This window comes from Eumetopias jubatus, unplaced genomic scaffold, assembly GCF_037043125.1.
Source record: "Eumetopias jubatus isolate StellerSeaLion01/CBP00866 unplaced genomic scaffold, mEumJub1_p1.0 scaffold_3, whole genome shotgun sequence".
Classification (NCBI taxonomy): domain Eukaryota; kingdom Metazoa; phylum Chordata; class Mammalia; order Carnivora; family Otariidae; genus Eumetopias; species Eumetopias jubatus.
Window position 1 is genome coordinate 94,467,092 of NW_028274809.1, and position 25,491 is coordinate 94,492,582.

Genomic DNA, 25,491 nt, shown 5'->3' on the forward strand with positions numbered 1-25,491 from the left:
AGGGATTAACTGGGACAGCTTTTTGTAAGAACCAGAGATGGTCAGGAATTTAATGAGTTGCATTTGCCTTACACAGCCTGAGGACTGGAATGTGGCTGGCTCCCAGGAAGGGCTTAGAAACGTTAAGAAGCTAGTGGCTCCCTTGCCCGAGAGTTGTGTTTACCCCATGCTTGTCTCTGCTCCTCAGTGTGTATAGCAGGCGATGGCCAACTCCACTTCCGTGTTCACAGGTTTCACTTCTAACAACTTTAATTGACCAACTAGACTCTTGGTCTCAATTCCTTATTCACAGAAAATGAAATATGCTTTGTTCACATTGAGTCACATGACCCTGTTATGGCTGGGGGCAGGGGTACAAAGCACAACATGGCTGTCCAGGGCCCATTTGTGGACGTTAATGGATAGGACAGAGACTGGGTTCCAGAGAAGGGACATGGGGTGAGCTGAGTGGGGGGTCCAAATGGATATTGCCCTCTGTGCCCCACACCCATACCTCACTTACTTCACGAGTCAGCTGCTGGTCATACCTGTGCCTGGGACAATCCGCTTCAAAGCTTTGCTGACCCATTGGGTAGGGTTTCATTCTTTGTTGGAGGGTGGACATATGCTTGATGATATGGCTTTTGTTTGGAGATCTGCCTTTATTAAGTCAAGCTGAGAACAGTCTTTGAAACTGGACATTGCTTTGGCACAGAACAGATCACAGAATTAGGCATATGCGCTGCTCAGTTAACTCCCCCCACAAAAGGTAGATAGATTTTTGAATATGGAGAAACGTTTTAATTGTAACTGTTCAATCTATATTTGTAGACATCTCTTGGTTAAGATTGTTTGCTGTTGTTTTTTTCTAAAGAGTTTCCTTGAGGCCTACACTGGATTTTCAGCTCTGATGGGCAAGAGATTTCTCTCAGCCGTGTTAGCAATGGCGTGTGCGTGTAGATACCACCACTAATTACCTTATGATGGGAACAGTGTGGATGGTCACACTTTTGCTCTGATAGTTTCATGTGATTCCCAGCTCTCTGTTCCCTGTTGCTGAATTCTTAAAGTCTTAGCAGCCATGTGATTGACAAGTGCTTGGGCATTTTCATTCTGAAGCCGGCCCTGTGGTGCTTGAGGATGTGGTGGGGAGGGATGCTGTTGCCGGTGGAGTCTGCAACCTTTTCACTTCACTCTTTACCTGTTTTGGTTCATAGGTGTTACAAGTACAGTTAATTTTTAACTTAATTCTCTGGGAACTTTTCCAGGGATGTTTAAAAGGCCCTATCAATTATACTAATATACTCAGAAATGAGAGAAAATATCCATGAGGTCTTAAAATATTCTGAATAATATTTTCTTTCTTTTTAGCTGTCTCCGTTATGAGGTACAGCGCCTCTGCTTTTGGGTTTGCAGTAAGTAACCTGAAATGTACTTTTATGAAGTTTTGCACGTTTTTCCTGAGCCCATGAATCTCGCCCTGGGCCCGCTGTTCAGAGGGTGGTTAGCAGACAAGAGCTTAGCATGACAAACAAACCTTTTATGGCAATAGCTTCCATAACAAAATTACAGTTTCATGGAAGTAAACAGCGATTTACTTGAGAACGATGATGCTCTATAGGTCTCCGGAACAAATTAGGGGGACCTCATTTTCCACCCCTGGTTTAGAAGATATTTGAGGGGTTTCAGCCTGGTTTTCCCTCTCAAGGTTGTAGATGTGAAAGTGGGCACACACTGGAGTGAAGACACATTTGCTGGTGCAGGCAGAGGTGTTGGGGGTTAGGAATGGGGCTGCCGGCACTAGACAAGTCAGTCTCCGGTCCCTTTAGGGGTAACCTGACTCCCAGACCTGCTTCCTGATGAGAAATGGTCAGAGAAAAGGGGTCTCAGAAAATGGGTCAGAGAAAACAGGTCTCAGCCTAGGCATGTTGAAAGCTTGGGTGAAATCTCCCCACATTCCTTTAAGAGAGTGCTAGTGGTTGTAGTTTTCCAGATCAAAAGTGCATTGTGGTGCAGTGACTCATCTGGAGAGGTCCAGCATCCTCCTCTGTAGCTTCAGGGTTTCCTGTACCTGAGGGCATGTGTTCCTGTTCCCAAACCTACTTCTTCCCTTTGCTGTGAGAACTTAATGTTTTCCAGGTTGTAGACTGTAAGGTATGGACAGTCTCTCCAGAAAAATGGGTGCGTGCGCATGTGCACGCACACCCACCCACCCCCACCCCCACACACCTTTCTTTTCTCCCCTTTCTTCTGTCTGTGTCCCTCACACATTTGCTCATTCATTCAAACAAGAGCATTGAGTTTTGTATACAATTTTTAAGTGTTGGCAGAGTTCCCAGAACCCTTGGGTGGCCCCACTCTCACCCCTGAACCTCAAGTAGAACCATCCCACGGGGAGGCAGACACACAGAATCCTTATCCTGAATCTTTTACCTGGGATGTAGGGGGAAATGCTGCAGTGATTTTGCCTGCTGGGAGATAGGTGTGAGAACAGTGTTAAGTCCCCCTATTATCTCCAGAATGCTAGGAGCCAGGGCCCAGGGAGCAGAGCCCACTGCACCACAGAGTGTGCTTTCTCAGGCTGTGGGAGCAGCCTGAGGAGCAGCGCGAGGTGAGGAGGAGCTGTGGTCCTTCCACCAGGCTGGCATGTCCAGTGGCCTCGGCTCCAGATTCCCAGCACCCACCGTGAGGATGAGCAGGAGCGTCTGTCATAAAGATGCGAAGCCTCTTTGTTCTGAAGTCGCTGGCTCAGATTCCAAGCCTCTGTGTCTTGTGTCTTCACAGTCTTGCCTTATTAACGCTGGAAAACACTAACGCCGTGTCTCCTTCTCCTAGTTTGATGCCATCCTCGACGTCCTGTCCTCGGCGATTGTCCTGTGGCGTTACAGCAATGCTGCCGCCGTACACTCTGCCCACAGGGAGTACATGTAAGTGGATTTTTCTCTTCCTCCAGGCTGCGGAACCCTTGCAAAGGAAGGCCACATCATTAGGCTGTCAGCGTAGCTCTCCTTGCAGCTTTGGTCCCAGGAATGAGAATGAGGACCCACATCACCTTCGAGAGGGCCTGCTGGGATACCAGCCATATGACAGGCCCCTTTGGGGATGGTCGGAGAGATGGGGTGCCCTTTTATAATTCGCCCTGTTCTCTGCTCGAGTCGGGAGGGAATGTCTGTGTGTTCATTTGTCTGGCTCTCCTTCTGTCCCTCCGTCCATTGATCTGTCCACGTTTCAATTCATCCGTCCTTCCACCCTCATTCTTTTTGTGTTTGTGGAATCTTTGTTCTCTTGGGTTCTCATGCTTTAGGATGACTTTTCCACTGTAACTTCTGGAAGACATCTTGAGGGTATTCTAAGTTACACTGCTTGTCTTCCATTCCTCTCTCTATTAGAGGACGCGGCTTGTCCCAGTCTCTGCATCCTGTAGGTGATGATCTTGTCTTTGAGGAATTTGAGTTTGTGACCATAAAACATGGCTTTCCCACCTTCCATCTTCTCTATTCCATTTGTAATCTCCAGGCTGATAATAGCACAGGTTCCAGAGTCAGATTTCTTGACTTTGAATCTTAGCTCTACCGCTTGCTAGCTCTGTGCCCATAGGAAGCTGCTCAGTGCTCTATGCCCTGTTTCCTTATCTGGAAAAGCAGGAAAACAACACCCCCTTCATAGGGTTATTATATATATTATATATGCACAATATGTAATGTAGTATGTATGTTGTATATATTAGAACAGTATATGCACATATAACTTAGAGCAGTGTTCGGCATGTAGTTCAGGAAACCTTAGCTTCCATCATTATTAATTATTAAGGAATTATTAAGGGGGTTCCCCTGAGACTGAGCCGCCGCTGGTCATTAAGGGAAGAGTTTGATCCCACCTCTGTGGCTTTTGGACAGTTGAATACAAATGAGTAAATGCTCCCCTGCTGTGTTTCTGGTGGTGCCCAGACAGAAGGTAGTCTGGATGGGAATGCCATGTCATACCTAAAATGTGTAAGTGTTGAGATACAAATGTTAGGTGCTAGGGGACTCAGTAATAGATCTGGGGTTGCACGTGCCAAATGGAAAGGTTTTGAATATGATATAAACTTATAACATGCTGTAACTGATTCACGAATGAGAACAAATTTTATTTCACTGTTGGCTTTAGGTAGAGCACAGAAACTTCTTTGAAGTGTTAGGTATTTATTTTAACGTGCATTAGCTCTTTTAACACATATGAAGTGTCGAATCTGTGATATCACAGATGATATTGTTTAGGATAAGGTTAATTTGTTTTAAAAGTGAGTCAATTGATGGTTGAAAAAAGTTAAGAAAACAATTACAGTAAGTGGATTTTGTAAAATTTCAAATGATGGTATCATAATGATCAAAATTGAATTAATACTAGTCTAGCCAAGGGAATAGCTAATACAAAAACCCGAGTTTTTGCTGGCTAATTATTTGAGGAATACAGTGAGAACAACCTAGAGACAGATTGTCCTTTTCCTGCCAGGAGAACATAGACTCTTTGGTTCTATAGTTGCACTGTCCAGAACGGTAGCCACTGGTGGCTATTTTAGCACTTACGTGTAGCTGGTCCGAACTAAGAGGTGTTGTAAGTGTAAAATAGTACATTCCATAGACTTAGTAAAAAAAAAAAAAAAAAGACTGCAGACATTTTATTAATAGTTTTAAAGATATTGATTACACGTTGACAAAAGAATATTTTGGATATGGGGTGCCTGGCTGGCTTAGTTAGTATAGCATGTGACTCTTTGTCTCAGTCTCATGAGTCCAAGCCCCATGTTAGGTGTAGAGATTACTTAAAAATAAAACCTTAAAAAAATATTTTGGATATATTGGGTTAACCTATTATAATTAATTTTACTTCTGTTTCCTTTTTCTAATGTGGCTTTTAGATATTTAAAATTACACATGTGGCTTATATTATAATTCTTTTGGGCCTTGCCCTCAAAAGACAAAGCTCTTCCCTCTGACTTTTCTTATTTTTGAATTACTAATCCAGAATTTGATTTGCAATTCCAGAAGGAATTGAGTTCCATGTTTCTCAATATCTCTCTTCTAATGTGCTTATTAAAATCCGATTTCTTTTATGCTGAAATGAATTTCTTACATATTAGTCACAAATCTACAAATTATTGTGGCTTTTCTATAGAGTTGGGATCTCTTTGAGCATTTGTCACGTGGCCTGGAGTTTTTCCAAGATTAAAATATTGATGACAAAAGATTGATGATCCAGCATTTCACGGATGGTTCTCGTATTGGTATGGATGTAGGCTGGGAATGGGTCGCTGAGGTAGGGTGTGAACCAGATGTCTTCGGTTTCACTGTTTTTAGTGATCCCCAAACAGGTACCATTAAAAAAAATGTATATCTGTATTGATACCCAAAGGACAAAAACTCACAGAGAAGTTGCTTTGATAATTCCCAGATGATAGTTCACATGAAGATGCCAATGAATTCATTTGGAGAGTCTAAACGTAGGGATTCAAACGACACTCCACAGTCCTTTGTATTGTTGGCTTTAGTTTAAAGTTTTAATCTCTGCCTCATCCCATGTAAATTAAAAATTCATGGAATCATTGCCAGCTGAGAAACTGATGTTTGCATATTAATGAGCATGAATGAATTATGAGAGGCATGGCTAGAAAAACCATTGGCTTTCAGTTAGTTGCTGGAGAATAATGAATGGGGAAATACCCAACTGGTCCTTAGTTAATTCCTCTAATTTGTCCTACTTCGACTCTAAGCTTCAGAAAGAATCTTGAGCTCGGAATTGCCAGCACAAGGAGGAGAGGGAGTTTCGTCAGCCCTGCGCCCTGATGCTGTGTGTGCTGGCTGCATGGGATAGGGCGTTTGATGCCCAGAGGAAGAGAGGATGCTTTTAGCACCACCATGGAGTACTGCATTGTACACCTCAATTGTTAAGATAGCCAGCTACAGAGTGTAGCCTCAGTGGTTTTGTTTTGCAATTTTTTTTTTTTTTTTTTGCTGTGGTACAAAATACATAACATTGAATTTACCATCTTAAATGTTTTAAGTGTATGGCTCAAAAGTATTAAATCTATTCATATATGGTTGTGAACAGAGTCCCCAGAACTACTTCTTCATGCAAAACTGAAGCTTTATACTAACTGAACAGCTACCCTTGTCCCTCTCCCCCAGCCCTTTGCAACCACCGTTCTATTTTGTTTCTCTGAATTGATTACTCTAGGTACCTCAAGTAAGTAGAATCAGAGAGTATTTGTTCTTCCGTGACTGACTTCTTTCACTTAGCATGATGGCCATGGTAAGGTTAACAAACGGTCCTCAGGGGTGAGAAATCTTGCTTGCTTAGGTAGCCGGTCATGGGTGTGGGACACTAATCTGAGAGTGAGATGCTAAAATCCAGCATTTCACGGGTGGTTCTCTTATTGGTATGGATGTAGGCTGGGAGTGGGTGGCTGAGGTAGGGTGCGAACCAAAGGTCAGGGATGTGTGTCATGCCAGGTAGTGGCTGGGTGCCCCATCTGGGATGGAAGGAATGCTTGCAGGATTCAAGGAGGAGATGAATGCAGTGAAGCAGTTTCTGCTGTCCTCAGTCACTAAAGGAGAGGCGCCAGGAGGTGGGGGCTGACGCAAGGAGTTGTAGCAGGTGGTTCGCTCCGACGGTGCCTGTGGGTGTCGAGGGGAAAAGCTGGAGGACTGGTTTGGAATTCAGCACGAGGAAGGGAGGCTTTGTGAATGTGGATGAGAGAGAACGCGTAGGGAAGGCAGCGTAGGGAAGGCAGCTTTCCCGGGGAGCAGCCAGGTTTCTATTAGGCCAAAGGTGAGGGCAAGAGTCAGAAAAGAGCCCGAGGGTATGGTCACTGCGATAGAATGGAAGTGTTCTGGGGAGGGAAGGGAGCAAGGAGACAACACGGAGCCTGGCTAGAAGGGTGGGGTGGTGACAGTTGTCCTGGTGACCGCAGATTGCCCTGAGGCCACCGCAAGAATGAAGCACTATTTGTACACGTACACTGTGATCACCAAGCGTCCTTAGGTGAAGAAAGCGTGCAGCAAAATAGTGTTAGGGTCTTTTCTCATTGGTTTTAACAATACAGGTTTGCATCCACGCACACTGCTTAGGCATATAAAACTCTGGCAAGGATACAGAGCAGACTGGACAGCAGGCTCGCCTCAGGAAGGGGGGACGGGGGACAGAAGAAAGGGAGGAGGTCTGCTCTTCCTATCCTGTAGGACTCTCTGCAGCCATGGACGCATTCTGTAGTTGCCCCGTCCGGTGTCCTCAGACCCTTCCCCACGTGGGGCCATGGAACATTGGCTCTGTGGCTAGGTTTCTAGCTTGATTTAATTTAAATGAATTGAACTGTAAGTCATCACATGTGGCTCGTGGCTCCCGTATTGGACAGTGACTCTTTAGGTACTTTGATCATTTTTAATCCATTTTTTTTAAAAACAATGTTGTTACTCAAAGTCCACAGGACTTGGAAATGAGAGCAAGATACTGAGGGAAGGAAGGAGGTGCCGGAGGTGGCAGGCGTGGGAGAAATGAGTATAGGAGGAACTTGGCAAGGCCAGATGACACAGGGCATCTCACGCTTGTGCCCCGGGAAACAGAGCTTCCCACTGCCATCAGCTGTGGAGGGCCATCGGGCTGCTTGCCATGGGAAGGTACAGCTTGACACTCACTGGGGGCCTCTGACATTTTGCATGATTGCAGCACAGGTGGGAGGCCTGTGAATGCTCCCCAGTCCCAGCTGTCTCCTTGGGCCATCCGTCAGCTCGCAGAGATGGAGAGGTGGAGGCAGATGGGAGGCTGCTCACCTTTATAGGCTTGAAATTCTGCAACACTGAGGCAGAAACACAGCCTGGGAGGTTGTTCACTTGTTCCAAATGTACCTCCAAATGGTATGATGCTCAGCAGCATATTGGAAAGCAAATTTGAGAGCTCTGGAGTAGATATTCTTAGAGAGGCATGCATAAATCCTTGTGTATCTCCTCATGCGAAATAAATGGGGCACACTGGTTCTCACCCATGCAGGGTCATTGCTCTGGTTTTTATTCCTCCCCCCCACCCCCCTGTTTGCCGAGCCAAATGCCTTGGTCTGAAAACTACCGGTCGACAGGATGGCTTTTGATTATTGGTTTCAGCAACATTCTTGTAACAGCTCCAGAAATTGAAAAAGAAAAAGAGAAGTAATTGATTCAGTCAAGAAATGGCATATTGGTAATTTGCTTTTGGTGTCTGATCTAAGCGGATCGCAAAGGCAATGAGTTATACTAGGAACGTAGTGAACTAGTACCATGTCTCCCCCTCTTCTCACAGGCATTCGATTGGACCCTAAATCGGGGACTCTGGGAAAGTGAACCATATTTCCTCTGCATCTTTCTGCTGATCTTAACCTTACAAAGCTCTTGAGTGTATTTTAACTCAAGAGCAGAACCTGACCTGGACGAATACATAATTTCAGAGAGTCCCCCAGTAACTGCTGAGAGCCAGTGTGCAGAAAAGGCAGAGAGCCCTGATAGCGGGACCTGAGCTCATGTGCCTTGAATAGTTTTGCCTGAAGGCAGAGGAGACTTGCCTTCCACAGTCACGGAAAGTTCATATAAAACCTTCCATGACACAGGCATGACATCAACGGGCTGTGCTGCTGTGGGCAGGATGTGTCCTGGAGTGTAGAGAGGAAGGAGTGTCTTTGGTCCATGTTACGGGTAGAAATGTGTTCCTCCAACATATACTGAAATCCTAACCCTGACTACTACACAATGTGACCTGACTGGGAAAAAGGGTCTTCTCAGCTCTAACTCCCATATGACTGGAGTCCGTGTAGGAAGAGACAGAAGAGACAATGGCCACCTTGACAGCAGGGGCAGGGTTCAGAGGCATGTATCTACAAGCCGAGGAACTCCAAGGATTGTTGGCAAACACCAGCAGCTTGAAGAGGCAGGGAGGGATTCTGCTCTACAGGTTTCCGAGGGAGACTGGGCCTGCCCACACCTTGATTTTGAACTTCTAACTTCCAGAACTGTGAGAGAATACATTTCTGTTATTTAAGACCCTCAGTTTGTGGTGCTCAGTTGTAGCAGCCGCAGGAAAACTGCTGCTGTCCCTGAGAAGAGTCTTCCATCAGACTTGCACTCATCTGCTCGGTGACCTTGAGTGATGAATGAATTTTTCAAAGCCTCAGTTTTCTCATCTGGGAAAGGGGGTGGGCCCTGATAGCTACCAAATGGTGTTGTTGTGAAGATTAAACGTGACATTGAATGCGACATCAGTATATGCTCAAAAAATGTTAGATCATGGGGTACGTGGGTGGCTCAGTTGGTTAAGTGTCCAACTCTTGGTTTCGGCTCAGGTCATGATCTCAGGGTCATGAGATCAAGCCCTGCTTCAGGCTCCATGCTCAGCACTGGGTCTGCTTGTCCCTCTCCCTCTTTTCTTTGCCTGCTCCTTCTCTCTCTAAGATAAATAAAATTTTTGTTTTAAAAAAAGTTAGATCATTTATTTTCCATCCCTGGAGTTTTGAAAATGTTTTTTCACTAGTCATACTAGGATAGTTTGAAATTACTCTATTATTTAATTGCTTTGGAACAGTGTAGAATAAAAGAATTTGCAAGGAAAAAATTTTAAAACCCAAGCACATGCTCTGGCATATTGAAAAACTTGCTTTTGACCTAGGGACATGGGGTGATAGTGTAGTGAGGTGATAAAAGATTATTGCTTGATTTTCTGATATCGTTTCCTTACCCACCCCTAAAAGAAATCTCATTTGTGTGGGGCAAGACAAAGTAATATATGATTATTGTAAACAGCTAAGGTAATTCATAGAGGTACAAAGAATATAGCAAGGAGCGCCTGGGTGGCTCAGTCAGTTAGGCGTCTGACTCTGGATTTCGGCTTAGGTCATGATCTCAGTGTCGTGAGATTGAGCCCTGCCTTGGGGTTTAAGATTAAGATTCTCTTAAGATTCTCTCTCCCTCTCTTTCTTTCTGCCCCCTACCCACCCCGTCCATGCACACGCCCGCTCTCAAAAAACAACAACAATAACAACAAAACCCCAAAAAAACAACCAGCAACAACAAAGAATATAGCAGTTGCTAGAGGGCCTTCCAGGGAGAACCGGAGTTAACGTTTTGATGTGTATTGTGTTCGTGTGCATGCATATGCACGGTTACGTATACAATTTTTTCCTACATAAATAGAGATCATCTATATATACCCTTCTGCAAACCGGTTTTTCTCTACTTACATATTGAACATTTTCCCATCTTTGGATAGAGGTATGTTATTTTTTGATAGCTAGGCAGTATTGTGTGTGTGGATTTAGCATATTTTGTGAAGTAATTTTCCAATGAAGATATAGATTGTTTCCAGTGTCTCGGGGCTAGAAATGTCCTGAAATAACTGTCCTTACACGTTCGTATTTTAATGCTTGTAATGCTTATCTTCTTATTTCTTCTGGATAAATTACTAGAAGTCTGGGTCAAAGAATATGCTAACCTATAATTTCGATGCTCAGGGTCAAACTGTGCTCCAACAAGGTCCTACTAATTTCCATCCCCCTTGGTAGAGGTGAAGATGTCTGTTGACTTACCGTGGCCGGTACTAAGTGTTAACATTCTTTCTGATCTTAGCTATTTGTCCAGGTGGAAAATTGAATTCTCCATGTTAACATGCATTTGTTTAGTTATCAGTCTGAGCATACTCTCAGATGCCTTTTTGGTGTTTGTAATTCTTTTGGGAACTGGGTTGCCAGAATTTCAGACGGGAATGAGGAGCCTTTTGTTTTCCTTTTTGAAACATTTCCCAGACTCTGGCTATAGAACTTAGGTGACAAAGAAAGTACAACCTAATAGCTGACCAGATCCTCCCTGCTTTGCTCCCCACCCCCACCCCATCCCCACCCTCCCCTGTCATATTCTTTCTTGCAGTGCCATGGTTTTTTTCCTTCGTAGATCTAAATACCTACCTTAATTTCTGTATTGGCACATTTGTTGACCGTCTGTTGCCCTCAGAGGACTTTAAGCTCACAAGGGTAAGGGGATTCCCTAAGTGTCTCAGTCTTTTTACCCCCATTCCCTAGGAAAACACCTGGCAATTACTAGAGTGCTCATTTAAAGAGTTGCAGAAGGAAAGATTGAATTGCAGAAGCCCTTCATCTTATGTGAAGATTTGGTAGCTTGTGTTAAGGTGATAATAAGTATTTACTGAGCACCTGCTTTGTGCCAGGTATCATGCTGGACTCTGCATTAGGTAGAGGTATTATTCGACAGCTGGTAGGGAAGATAAACAGTTATTTCTGAAGGCTCAGGGCTAGTAATGGATTCAGCTGGAGTTTGAACCTACATCTTGCTCTGAAATTTGCTCATATAACCTTTATGCAACGTTGCCTCTTTAAGTGATCATTTGTGTGTCTTTGTTTTACTGGTTTTTCATTCCAGCCTCCCCTACCCCCACCCCCTCCTCCTGGAAATGCCCTTTCTTAGCAATTTGCTGCAACCCTGATTTAATTGGAGGGAGAAGGAAAGTGGTATGGATCCAGAAAAATGTATAAAATCTTATTATAAAAAGATACGACTGAAAATGTGGTCCTGAGTTTTGGTTCTGACCCTGGAAGGTGGGGAAATGGTTGGCTGTTGGTCGGCCACAGATAACTGCTAGGGTTGCCTGTGGGGCGGCATTCCCAGGAGCAGTTGTTCATGTCTTGGTCCCTTGGCGAAGGGCCGCCATGACAAGTTCTGCAGCTCTCCTGTGTCTCAAAGGCCTTGCAAATGGAGATCATTTGTCTTGGCTGCAGCCTGGACTTCCTCCATGCTCCCTGAAACTTTGGTTCTTATTTTCAGGCCAAGCTGGTAGCTGCATAGGGCCTGCTGGATCCTGGGCTGAGGGCTCTGTGGGTTTGCTATGAAGGACTAGGAGCACATCTTTGTCCAGGTCTGTGGCCTCTCCTTTGGCACCTGCTGCCAGAACAAGGCATGTGATGAGTGGAGAGGATTCTCTCCCTAACAACACCAGGACCCAAAACTGTGAATGGGGCCCCTTCACCTTGAGTGTGGTCACCCTTTGGAAACCTGAGCCTGAGAAGTCCCCATATTTGTCATTCCTCCCCCTTCCATGCCGCTGCTTGTGCTTTGTGGTGAACAGACTTAGCTCAGGAGCCCTCCTTGAAGTGGCGAGGTTTCCGATGGACGGCTAAGAAGAGGGTGCTTCTCTTTTTGTGACCGCCTCTGGCGGTGGGATTTTGGCAGGCTTTTTGCCTTCTCTGAGTGGGCCTATTTTCAGAGGATGACTCCATGGGCTCGGTTTCTCCAGTTGTATTTGAAGTTCTAGGGTCAGAGTTTTCATGGCACATTTCTTCTCCTTTCGGTCGCCAGAGCTTGTCCTGTACGTTAGCTGTTGGATAATTCAAACTCAGTTTAATTTTGCTTAGTACTTGCCATTGACGAGTGATCAACACCAACTGTCAATGCTGGTTATGGCTGATGACTACTTTCTTCTTTATACTTCTTGCATTTTCAGAAAAATATTTTACAAGGTGCATATGTTATTTTGGTAACCCTGCCAAGCATACTTGTTCCCTCTGGGAGAATATAAAAAGCCAGCCGGTCTGGGAACAAGGAATAAAGCTCTCATCTCCTCTATGTTTATACTGCCTTCCTGTGATCATCCTACTGGGCGCTGTTATACTCAGCGTCAGCACCACCGGGTGCTTTTACATATGATTACTTCTCTTCTGAAGGGACCTGCCACAGTGCATGCAGCCTTCCCTGGGCAGGGAAGTCTATGAAATTCCACCAAATGGAAGCTGGTGATTTTTTTCCCTCCCCATCTCCTGTCTTTCTCTAAACAGTTGGAACCTTTGAGTTTGTATTTGTTCATGCATGGGCTTTACCAGCATCTTTCCACATCATGATTTGGGTTACTCATATCACTAAATAGAAGGTATCCAGAGGAATATTTGAGTTGTTTGTTTTTGGAGTAGCTTCTACCTACCTCAAAAATTGTTATGAGAAACAAATGACATAGGTAAGTTGCCTGGCATAGTGTTTGACGAATAGTAGGTATCCCATAAATGGGGATTATTATTTTTTTTTTAAAGTAGGCTCCGTGCCCAGCGCAGAGCCCAGCGTGGGACTGGAACTCACAACCCTGAGATCAAGACCTGAACTGAAATCAAGAGTCGGATGCTCAACCGACTGAGCCACCTAGGCGCCCCTAATGGGGGTTATTTTTTTTTTTTTAAGATTTTTAAAAAATTTATTTGTCTGACAGAGAGAGACACAGTGAGAGAGGGAACACAAGCAGGGGGAGTGGGAGAGCGAGAAGCAGGCTCCCCACTGAGCAGGGAGCCCGATGTGGGGCTCGATCCCAGGACTCTGGGACCTCGACCTGAGCTGAAGGCAGACGCTTAACGACTGAGCCACCTAGGCGCCCCATGGGGGTTATTTTTAAAAGTAGGCTTTCCAGGCAAAAAAAAAAAGTATGTCTTAAAAAATGACTTTATTAAAATATAATTCACATAGCCTGCAGTTCATGCATTTAAAGTGTACAAGTCAATGGCTTTTAAGGTATTCATAGCATTGTGCATGTATTACCACAATCAGTTTCATGAGAACATTTTTATCACCATGAAGAGAGGCCCCACTCCTTTGAGCTTCCACCACTCCAACTCCTTCTAACTTGCCTTTCCCCCCTTCTGGTCCTAGGCAATCCCTCATCTGTCGGTCTGTGTAGTTGAGCCTACTCTGGACCTTTCATATAAGTGGATTCGTATACCGTGTGCTCCTTGTCTGTGGCTCCGCAGACACAAAGTTTCTTCCTTCGCTTAGTCTTTGAGTCAGCATAATGTTTCCTGCCTTTCTGCACACTGTAACGTGGATCAGTATTTCCTGTCTTTTTACTGCTGGATGATATTCCATTGTCTGCATGTCCCACATTTGGTCAATCCATTCATTAGTTGATGGACATTGGGTGGTTTCATTTGGGGCTCTTAGGAATAATGCTGCTGTAAACATTCGTGCACAAGTGTTTGATGGAAATAGGTTCTGATTTCTTTTGGCTTCATACCTAGGAGTGAAATTGCTGAGTTAGATGGTAACTATATAGCTAACATTTGAAGAATTGTCAAACTGTTTTCCAAAGTGGCCGCGCCATTTTACATTGCTACCAGCAGTGTATGAGGGTTCCAATTTCTCCACATCCTCATCAGCACCTGGTGTTACCTGCCTTTTTGATTCTAGCCATCCTAGTGGGTATGAGTGTTATCTCCTTGTGGTTTTGATTTATACTTGAGGGTTCTTATGCTTTTGAAAAGTCGCCAGTCTTTTCCCTGGTTTGTTTCTTTGTCTCGATTCCCATAGACTTTTCAGAAGTTACATTACCCCTGCTAGTGAAGTAGCTGGTGTCTGGAGGAAGCTTCCCTCCAGAGGCCCTTTACCCCACTGACGATGTCCTTCTGGCTCCTGATGGCTCTGCAGAGTCTGGCTTAGGGCCTTACAGACTGAATTTTAGTTTTAATGGCACAAAGACTGGGGACTAAGATTAATCAAGCTCATAGAACTGACCGGTAAAAACCAGATGCCAGTTAATTAGTGGATGCATAGTATGGCCATCAGAAGAACATTGTCTGGGGATCCAAATGGTTTTCTTAATTTTTCTGCCTGTGGGGAGAAACACTATCAGCATCTGCTAGCAATGGAGGCTTCCTTTTCTTTTTTTCATCGCATATTTTTGGACTACCTGTAGGTCCTAGACATGGAGCTGTGGATTTTATGGTCTGGTACGGAGCCGAGGGGTTTTTGTAGAATTCCTGCTCTGATCTGATGGGTTTTGATCTAAAAGTTAAACTTTTAGGCCATTCTTAACTACTGATTTACTTACCATGCTTTCGGGACTGTGCTCAGTACTTTCTCTGATTCCTCTCATTTAATCCTCAGAACAATCCAATGAGATACACATGTCACTACCTCAATTTTATAGATGAGGACATGGATACCAGAGAGGTACAGTGACTTGCCCAGAGTTGTAGACCTGGGATTCATGCTGGTGATTTGCACCAAGCCCCGCTGGACTCCAAAGCCTGGGGTTGCCTTCATTTCAGGGCTGTAGTGTGTTGGTCCTGCCCAGGTGAGAAGCTCCATGGATTCATTGTATGCTGATGTCAGGTGTGATGGTGGGCTCAGAAGTAAGAAGACTCAGGAGAGAACAGCTGTGAACAGCCCCACACTTTAGCCCCAACTTAAGAGGCAAAAAACCCACATTTTAGGTCTGTTTCTGCTGCACATAGTGTAACTATCCTTTGCTTTCATTTCCTCATCTGGTAGGGTAAGATTAAAATTGCTGTCTTACCTGCCTTGGAGGTATCAGGAAAAGAATCAAAAGAGAACATGTTTTGAAGAGTTGAAAAGTGTGTGTGTGTGTGTGTGTGTGTGTGCATGCGCGTGTGTGTGTACGCACATATATACATGGTATATAATAAGTAAATATAAAACTATACGTATAAAAGTAATATATATTCCTAAAACCAGTTAAGTTGACTTAAAGTCTTTAAAAATTTTTGATTTCATCATAGTAAAAACACATGATGTCAGAGCCACCCTAGCAAATGTTTAAGTGTACAATACAACAGTGTTACTATGACCACAGTGTGGTACAGCGGATCTCTCGAACTTGTTCATCTTGCGTGATGGAAAATTAATGCCCACTGATATAGCAGCTCCCCATTCATCCCCTTCCATTAACTTAAATTCTTAACTACAGGCCAACAGAGGGGAAATTCCCCGAGAGGGCTTGAGTATTGGGCCGGAACGTTGCTCCAAACTTTAAATGGGAGGGTTAAACCCTTGCTCTCTGGAGCTTTCCTAGGGCGACTGTGAGGACAGGTGGAATGGCCCTGTTTCTCTATTTGCTCTTGTGTTTGTTGCCGCAAAGGGATTGTTTAGTGTGGGTGTCGGCACCCACCAGAATTTGTTCCTTGGCATTTTCAGCCAAGAAATCTTTTCCTTTTTCTGTGTGTGTGTTTTCAATCAGAAAACCTAAATAACAGCTAGGTCAGTGGCATGGAAGTACCCTGAAAATACACCGTACGCTGACCTTACCTGCTTTTAAATTTCAGATTCTCCCTCTCTCCCAAGGCGACTGAGGCTGACGTCTTGGGAAAACCTGGGAAAACCAGACTATCAGAGGTGCAGTTCTTCCAGAATATGAAGGCATGTGTTGGAGTCTGAAATTGAGTCTCTTGAAACAATAGCAGCGGTACAAAGAAAAGAGTCAGCTGACAAGTCCTGTCTGAGAGAACAGACAGAAGTTTGAAAAATGACCTATTTAGGCCCCTGTGTCTCAGTACCCTCCTTTACTGCTCTTTTGAGCAAGCTATATTGCTGGCTCTGGTTAAGACCAACCTGGCTAAGTGCCTGCTCTTCCTCAGGGCTCGTTTGACTGTTGGGATGGACGGCTCAGGAAAGGTGGTCATGGAAAAACTTCCTTTCCTGCCTTGACCAAGCATGGTGAGGATTCACGGATAAATCATTCTTTACGGGCCTCCATGAAATCGCACCATATCTAAACCTTGTCCTCATTTTGAATTCTTCAGGTAGTCTGCATTTCTGGCTGGGGAATGATGATCTAGGGATCTGGTTTGTGGTCAGAGAGGTGTCCTGGTGGTGTGCATTTTGTTTCCTATGTGAGAAGGCAAGATGTATTTTGAGCAAGTCCAGTTTTGCTGCTCAGATTCCTGTCAGGAGATGCGTTTTCTAACACCCAGCTGTGATGTGTACTCATGGTTGGACAGTGAGTTACTGAGAGCCCACAGTGTGCCAAGTACTTCTTCTTGAGACCAGCTTCTGCACTCATGGGCCCAAAAGGAGAAGATGGCCCGTAATGTCAATGCAGAGGGAAGAGAGAGCTATGAAGATCTTCCAGGCCAATGGGACCGAGAGTGTGGGGAGGGGTCCTCTGGGGCTGGGTGTCAGGGAAGGTCCTTGAACTGATACTGCAGATGGCAGGAAGGAGCCTGGAGGAAAGGCATCCCTGGACGGAGGGGTTGGTATAAACAAAGGCCTGAAGGTGAGAACCAGCTTGGTGTGTTTGGGGGTTGAAAAAATAGGTTCCTGTGGCTGGACCCAGTTAGTGAGGGGCCAGGGCTTGGGGACCCTCGGGAGGGATTTGGATTATATGAGCAGTGGGAAGCCATGGGCAAGTCATTAAGCTGGGGGTGAGGTGATCTGATTATGTAATTAATGTCAGAGAACTCAGGTGGTTTGTCATAAGGGAATTCTGCCATTCTTGTTCATGTGAGGCCCTGTGTCATTTCTTTAAAAAATGAAAATATTTTTATTCATTTCACTGGCTGTCATTGTGGTGCATATTTGCAGAACTATACATTTAAATTAACTAAGTTTAAACTGAACCTTTTCTCTCTCATTCATACTTACTCTCATTCTTTCCTGTCTCCCCAGTGAAAGATCATCACAATGACTAGTTTGGTGCAGGGGCTTCCAGAATAGTTTGTATGTAAATAAAATATCGTACACACCCATATGCTTTAGATACATACATCACTAGGTGTCAAGGACAATAGGATCTTTTTGTTCATATTGTTTTGGAACCTGCTTTTTTCCTCCTAATACAAAACCGAGGACATTTAAAAATCTCCTGTCTGTGTATATAACTCATTCTTTTTGAGGGCCTCATGGAGTTCTGCTGTTGGCTATACCATAATTTATTTTGCAGTCTCCTGTTAGGAGCCCTGAGTGGTTCCAGCTTTTGCTGTTTTAAGCTGTGTTACCACTGCTGCTTGTGGTTGAATCTATGCACACCTCTTTGTGTGTTCCTCTAGGCCCTGTGTCTGAAATATGGGGTACTTTTTTCTGAAAGATGAGACAACTACACTGTGATTTTAACAGTCCCTTAGTGCATCCTAGCTCAATCCGTATTCTGAATGAGGGTGAAAGCTGGTTTGTTGGCAAGAGCGTGCCTTACACGGGAGACCTATCAGTACCCCCAGTATGGTGGGGCTGTTGTTTGCCACCGATCTGTAATCTTGGTTGTTCGTGGCGTGGCCACTGTAATTGGACATGCTGCCAGCCCCAAATGCATGGGAGAATGAGGAACATATGCAGGGAAGGGTAAGCTCACCTCTTTTATATGCACGGCAAGCCGGCAGTATTCCCCAAGCGCCCTTCACTGTGTGGGCACAGCTGCAGGTCTGGCTGAGATTGCTTTCCCGAAGATCATGATAACTAAAGCCAGGGACAGGCTTGCAAACAATGGGGAGGCAAAAGCTGGGTCTGCCCTTTGCATAATTAACCTGCGATTCTGCGTTTCCAGAAATGTGATCGTTGAAGGCAGTGGCAAACATGGTCGGGACCAAGGCAGGACACATTTCTTTATTATTGAATCGACGTTGTGCAAATATCACATCTTATTCAAAGCAAAGGCGCTCAGGGAGGAGGGTTTGTCTCATGAACGGCCTTGGGATAAAGAAAGGACTTGGGAGTTACTTTCTGCATATGCTGTTCCACACAATCTCTCTGGCCGTCCCAGAAGCCTGGCCTTATCAAAATGTTGGGGGAGGGAGGACTTGCACAGCGCTTGAGACCAGCGGTGTGTTGTTTGGGCATGGGGCTCGGGTCTGCTTGGCCTTACCGTGCTCAGTCTCTGTCCGCTGACCTGTCCCCAGGGCAGGGGAGGTGGGCATCTCCATCAGCAGCTCTCCGGGTTTAGGTCTAGCCTATTAATCAACATCCAACATTTCCGTGGCCTTTTTTTTTTTATTTTATTTTATTTATTTACTTGACAGAGAGACAGCGAGAGAGGGAACACAAACGGGGCTAGTGGGAAAGGGAGAAGCAGGCCTCCCCCAGAGCAGGGAGCCCGATGCGGGGCTTGATCCCAGGACCCTGGGATCATGACCTGAGCTGAAGGCAGACGCTTAATGACTGAGCCACCCAGGAGCCCCTCAGTGGCGTTTCAAAAGGGGGATTTTAATGGCAAAGCAGAACAAATGCAAACCTCCTTACCCCCTCTTCTGCATCAAAACCAGACTGATATAAGCCAATAAAGTTGTTGGAGTGGAGGCCAGGAAGCATTAAAGCATAGTTGAAGAAATGTAGGAAAGTACGTAAATTGATTTCTCTTTGCATCCTAAGCTTTGTAATATTTGATTGGCTCATTTCAAAGGAAGGGTGTGTGTGTGTGTGGGGGCATTTTATTGTGGAAGAAAATATATTTGCACATCAGCTACTTTCCAGAAATAATTACTTTGATTTATTCCCCCCCTCCATGGGGGGCCCAGGTTATTAGATTTAGTTCCAAAGATGGCATATGTTATTGAGTTAAAAGCCTCAAGTCATGTAAGTCATGATTTTTTTCTTCTTATTGAATGAAAATGATTTGGGTAGATTACTGAGGAAGGCTTTTTTGCGGGATTTCATGGGGGCCCATTTCGTTTTGGGAACTCCAACTTTTTTTCTCCTAACCGCCTCTAAAAGAGTAAAGTCAGAGTGCATTCACAATGAAGTTGTTGTAGAAATGGGGACTTTGATAGAAGGAACTTGAAAGGGGGAAGGGTGGGGGGGCTGCCCCTCCTCCAGCCCCCTACATATATCTTACTTTCAATTTGGGACTCATACGAGGATATAGGGCTTCCTAACTGGCATGAGTAGAATTTTCCCATGAAGGCCTGGACTGGCCTCCAGATTGGACGTGGCTTTGGGGCTCCTGTGTAGAAACCCTCCCTGTTGCATTGCTGTTACAACCTGAGTGCTGGCCCATCAGCTCTGGCTTGCATACTCATTACTTTCTTTTTTATGATTTTTGAAAACCAAGTAAAAAAAAATCTGAATAACAGTTAATGATTTTACATTAATACATATTCATTATTTTGAAATTGGAAAATCTCAGGGCGACTGGTGGCTCAGTCGTTAAGTGTCTGCCTTCAGCTCAGGTCATGATCCCAGGGTCCTGGGATCGAGCCCCGCATCGGGAAGCCTGCTTCTCCCTCTCCCACTCCCCCTGCTTGTGTTCCCTCTCTCGCTGTGTCTCTCTCTGTCAAATAAATAAATAAAATCTTAAAAAAAAAAGATTTAAAATTGGAAAATCTCAAAGTTTGTAAATCAAAATCACCTCTCATCCCACCACGCAGAGACAGTGGTTAATTTTCTTTCCATCTCTTTAATGCCTATGCACAGGTTTAAGTGCATTTTTACAAAATTGAGTTAATGTTCAGTGTTTTTGTTTTATATCCTACTTTCTCCCCCACTTAACTTCCTAGAGTGAGCTTTTCTCTGTCATTAAAGAATCTTGATGGACTTCATTTAAGTGTCTGGTAATATTGCATCTTATGGATGCACCATTATTAACTATTCCCCTTTCATTAAATACTTGTTTGTTTTCTCTTCATTGTAACATAGCAGCGAAGAACCTTGTACATTCTTGCATGTGTCTGATTACTTTTTTAGGAAGAAAATTCCTTAAGACGGAATTGCTAGTCAGAGGTGTGATCTGTATTATTAAGGTGTCCTCTGAGAAGATTGTGACAATTTATATTCCAACTAATAGGGTACATATTTTCATTACATTTTTGTTTTTGCAAATAAGAGGCAAAGTGATGTCCATTACAACTTTATTATTCAAAATTCTTTTTTCTTTAAAACAGGACCCTCAGGACCTCATTCCAAATTGATTGTGTTTGACTAATAAAAATTTCTGGAGAGGCTGTTAAACCGTAGTTTAGTTCACCTAACTGTATCCTCATTTCTCCATCTTGTTTGTGAGAATGTTGTGACAAACTTTTAACAAATGCCTTCATAAAATCAGAATGTACAAGCCAAGGCAATATCCTGGTTCACTAGGGCGGTAAAGTCATCTATAAAGGAAATGAAGTTAGGCCAGTGTGATTTATTCTTGGTGAAGCTGGGTGAGTTGGACAAAATCTTGTTCATTTTGGAATGTTTGTAATATGTTGAATTAAGTCATCTAAGAGTTTGAAGTAAAGCTCTTATTAAGCTTTAATTTCTAAGATCTATTTAAAAATATTGAAACCTGTTTCTAGACTTTAAGTATTGTTCCCTCTTTGCCATGATTCTTTTTCAAAGACTCCTGGCAGATTCTGCACAATAACATTGAAGGATCTTTTGTATTTGGGACAGTGAGGTTTGGGACCCGGGTCTTGTTAGAGACCAGGGGCTTCTACTCAAGTCTCTCCTGTTGAACTTCCGTGTCCTTTTAACAACTTTTATTTTCTGTGCCTTGCCTGGTTGGAAGGCCAGGAGAAAGAAATGAAGAGGAAGTGGTGCTTTTTTGGCTTTTCTTTGTCTTCTAACGTTGACCATTTTTCTTGGCTTGTAGCTTACCTGAGAATTGTGCTCCAAATGGCACTTGAAAAGATTTCCATTTTTCTGTCTTAAATATCAAAAAGATGTTTTTCCAAGCTCAGCCCATTTTGGACCTATGTCTAACATAGATGTTTGCACTGTTGTTTTGATTGTGACTTTGACTAAATTGAGTATTTTCTTAAATTTCACCTCATCTGAGTTTCCCATACTGTCATGATGATTTATTTATGGGCTTTTCTTTCTTTCTGTCTTGCCATTTTCCAAGCCCCAGTGTTCCTGGTTTCAGCTAGGACCAGAACGAGTCCCGAGGTTAGGAGAGGTAACAGCAGTAACCTTGCCCAGAACACTGGAAGATCAGGAATGGGAAGGCCCCTGAGATGGTGGTCTCCTTGCCATACACTTCTCTGGGAATGATAAAGCTCTTATACTTTGAAAACTTCCTTTCATACTTGCTCCTCCCCTTCACTCCCCAACCTCGAGCTGTATTAGAGCAGGGTTTTGGGACTCTTGGACTTTTTTTGGCAAGTATCCTCTGCAAATGTTATGAATTTGTTGCATTTCCCTCTGGAGCATTTTCTGTGATTTCTCTGAAGTCCTTCTAAAGCTTCTTTACAAACTTCTGAAAGTTCTTTCCCCTTCGTTTTTTCCTCCTTCCTCCTTCCCTCCCTCCTTGTCTGTCTCTGCCTTTCTGTATAACACACACCTGGGTGCTCACACACACGTAGACACACACGTACATGCGCATACATCATGTACAGAGATGTGTGGAGGAGCCAGCGGAAGTGAGAAGGAAGAGATGGAAGTGAGGTGATGATGAATTAATTACCAAGGTGAGATTTGTTTCTAGTTATGTTGAAGACAGTCCCCCACTTAGGAGTTTTCGACTTCATGGTGGTGGGAAAGCAGTACTCATTCAATAGAAACCACACTTTGATTTTGAATTTACATCTTTTCCCGGGCTAGTGATGTGCACTATGACGCTCCCTCGTGGTGCTGGGCCGTGGCAGCTCCCAGTCGGCTGTGTGATCATGAGGACAAACAACTGATAAACTTATAAGCACACTCTGTAAGCGTCCAGCCATTCTGATTTTCACATTCAGTACAGCGATCATAGTTACATGAGAGAGTCAACACTTTACTATAAAACAGGCTTTGCATTAGGTGATTTTGCTAAGGTAAGCGTTCTGAGCATGCTTCAAGTAGGCTGTGATGTTCAGTAGGTTAAGCGTATTAAATGCATTTTCCACTTAAGATACTTTCAACTTATAATGTGTTAACAGGACATAACCCCATCATAAGTCAAGAAAGATCTGTAGTCATGTCTGAAAAATAGTCTGTGATTGGAAAGGTGGTGAGGAACATAGGAGATAGACTTACTGGAGTCAATTATTCGCTTGCTAGAAAATGAGTTATTTGCCCCCTCTTTGTTTTGAGGTGAGGCGTTTTTATAGGATGTAGTTCAAGGGTCAGGGCTTACACCATGAATGATGGGAGACTTCATCTGTTCATCTGTCTCTACCAGTACACACACTGCACCTTGCTGTCTCATAGCGGCATTTTATATAAGCTTTTATCATTAGCTTTCCCAGTGAAAATTTGATTGGGGTTGGTAAAAGGCAAGGCGTGTAAGATGAGTATTAACCATGTCCTTCTTAAAATAAATTATAATGGCTCAATTGGGACAAAACTAGATGGAACTGTAGCAACGATAACATTTGGAATTGATTTCCTAAAGGACCTATCAGCCCACTGCATTGCTGGACTATTTTCACCACTGTGTCTTAAGTAATGTTAGCTCTGGTTTTAGATATAGTGATTTTATTAACTGCATAACGGCTCATGTCAGGCAGTCGATTTGTCTAGCAAAGTCGTACAGTGGATTTTAATTAAGCTCCTCTCTCAGAGATGCTTGCCATGGATAATTATTTTCCTTAAAATATTTTACAAATCGGGTAACTTTATAAAATTCCATCGTCATGCAAAATGATACTGAAATGTCCCTTTCTTTCACTAAGCCAGGGAAAATGGCTTTCTTCTGTACTGGCATCAGAACAGATAGTGCTCAATGTGAAGAGTGAAAGTAGCCATGGTTTTTGACTAACTGTAGGCTGAGCAAATCGAGCTTTGAAACGGATGAAAGGTTGATGCCCAGAACTGTAGTTGGCGCCGGAAGCAGTCCCACATGGGGGACATCCCAGACCTGGCCCAAACCATCTCTCCAGTTTTTTTCTCTGCAGGAATCCCTTTCTCTAGCCTGGTGGATGGATTTGTTGTGCTGTATTCATGCCTGCAGCTTTCCTACCTACTTGTTCTCATGAAGTTCTCCTTCCTGTTGGCTCATCACTCCACTTCTCTTCACCTTACTGCCCTGAAAGACACGCCCTCCTCTGGAAAGCTTTTCTGGATTCCACACACACTCCCGGTCTGGAAGACTGAGTCGGGGAGATGCCCCGTGAAGTCCAACCAGGAGCCAGGGCAGGCTCGGGAGTGTTTCACAAGTGGTGTCCACCTTGCTGTCCGGTGTGTGGGGCAGGCGCAGGTGGCACGTGCGGCTTCAGTGCGATTTTCCCCAAATGTAGACTTAGAGGTCCACATTCCTTTGAGTGGTTCCAAACTGTGTACACTTGCGCCTTTAACCCAGAGGTCAGTCTCAGAAGCAGACCATCTCTTCTATTGGGCACACCTTCATACAGTATCTACAGGGCCACAGCAAAGGAAACTAGGGCCCCCACAATGCTGCTCAGGGACTGATTTTGTAATGAGTGGAAGAACACAGTGATAAAGTTCAAAATGATAAAAAACTGCTAGGTGGCTGGGGGCACATTATTTAATGCAGTGCTGCTCAGACTCAGGGCCCCCACGATCCTGTGAGGACTTGTCAGAGCACACACTGGTGGGCCCACCCCAGAGGGTCTGATCAGGAGGGATGGAATAAAGCCCGGAATTTGCATTTCTAACAAGGTACCAGGTGGTGCTGATGTTGCGGGTCCGGAGATCACACTTTGAGCAGCACTGATTAACATATTCGAAGACAGTGATTCTTACATTTGCTACACATGAGAATCATCGGAGGTGCTTTTAAAACTCTTGATGCTCATCAAGCTACCCATGTGATTCCAGTGAGCAGTCAACTTTGAGAACCATTGTTCTAAGTGAGTGTGGCTCAAATTTTAATGCACTTAAAATCATTCTGGGAGGTTGAAATGCAGATTCTGGTTCAGGAGGGCTGGAGAAGGACTCGAGAGTCTAACGAGCTCCCAGATGATGTCAGTGCTGCTGGCCAGTGAGCCACACTTGGGTTCTGAGGCTCTAAACTATGGAGTAGAACAGGGTGTCTCAACATTAGCTCTGTTGGCATGTTGAGCTGGATAATGATTTGCTGCAGGGCTGTCCTGTGCATCGTGGAATATTTAGCAGCATCCCTGGCCTCTACTCACTAGACACTACTTGCACCGTCTGTCCAGTTGTGACAACCAAAAATGTCTCCGGACAGTGCCAAATGTCTCCCCAGGGTGGTGGTGGGATATGTGGTTGCAAGCCACTGGAGTAATATGACTTAGGCTGGAATCAAGGGTCCTTCCCCCGCCTTCTTCACATTTCTCTGTTTTTTGTTTTTGCTTTTTAAAAGATTTTATTTATTTATTTGACAGAGAGAGAGAGATAGCGAGAGCAGGAACACAAGCAGGGGGAGTGGGTGAGGGAGAAGCAGGCTTCCCGCCGAGCAGGGAGCCCGATGTGGGACTCAATCCCAGGACCCTGGGATCATGACCTGAGCCAAAGGCAGACGCTTAACGACTGAGCACCCAGGCACCCTCACATTTCTCTGTTAATGGAACCTTTATTCCTTTGCACATGGGAAGAACTGTTTATCCATACAGGTCCACTAAGTGCCTGGAAGAGGCCACACGATTCATCATTACCAAGATGAATTACATATCTGCTTCTTGGCCTAAGGCAGAGGAAGGCGGCAGGATAGTGGTGACAATAGGTGCCTGAGAAGTTGGGGGGGTTTGAGAGGGGGTGCAGAAGTGCCCTAGTAATTTTCTCAATATTGGGATTTGAAAGACATTAGTCACAGCTTTATTTATAAGTGAGATTTTGCTTGTCCCCATTTGCAATGATCTCTGAGTTAAAAAAAAAAAAAATTGAATGCCACACCTCAGCTCCTTTCTGTTAAGTGAAGTTTTTG

General features: G+C 44.3%; 1 protein-coding gene across 1 annotated transcript in view; it reads left to right on the top strand.

The window, feature by feature from the left end:
• The window catches only part of TMEM163 (transmembrane protein 163), a 214,266-nt gene that overhangs the window by 131,188 nt on the left and 57,587 nt on the right, over positions 1-25,491 (top strand). Inside the window, exons 3-4 of the mRNA XM_028101376.1 lie at positions 1,351-1,394; positions 2,815-2,906. Of these exons, the coding sequence (XP_027957177.1) occupies positions 1,351-1,394; positions 2,815-2,906 (136 nt within the window). The remainder of the gene's footprint in view (positions 1-1,350; positions 1,395-2,814; positions 2,907-25,491) is intronic.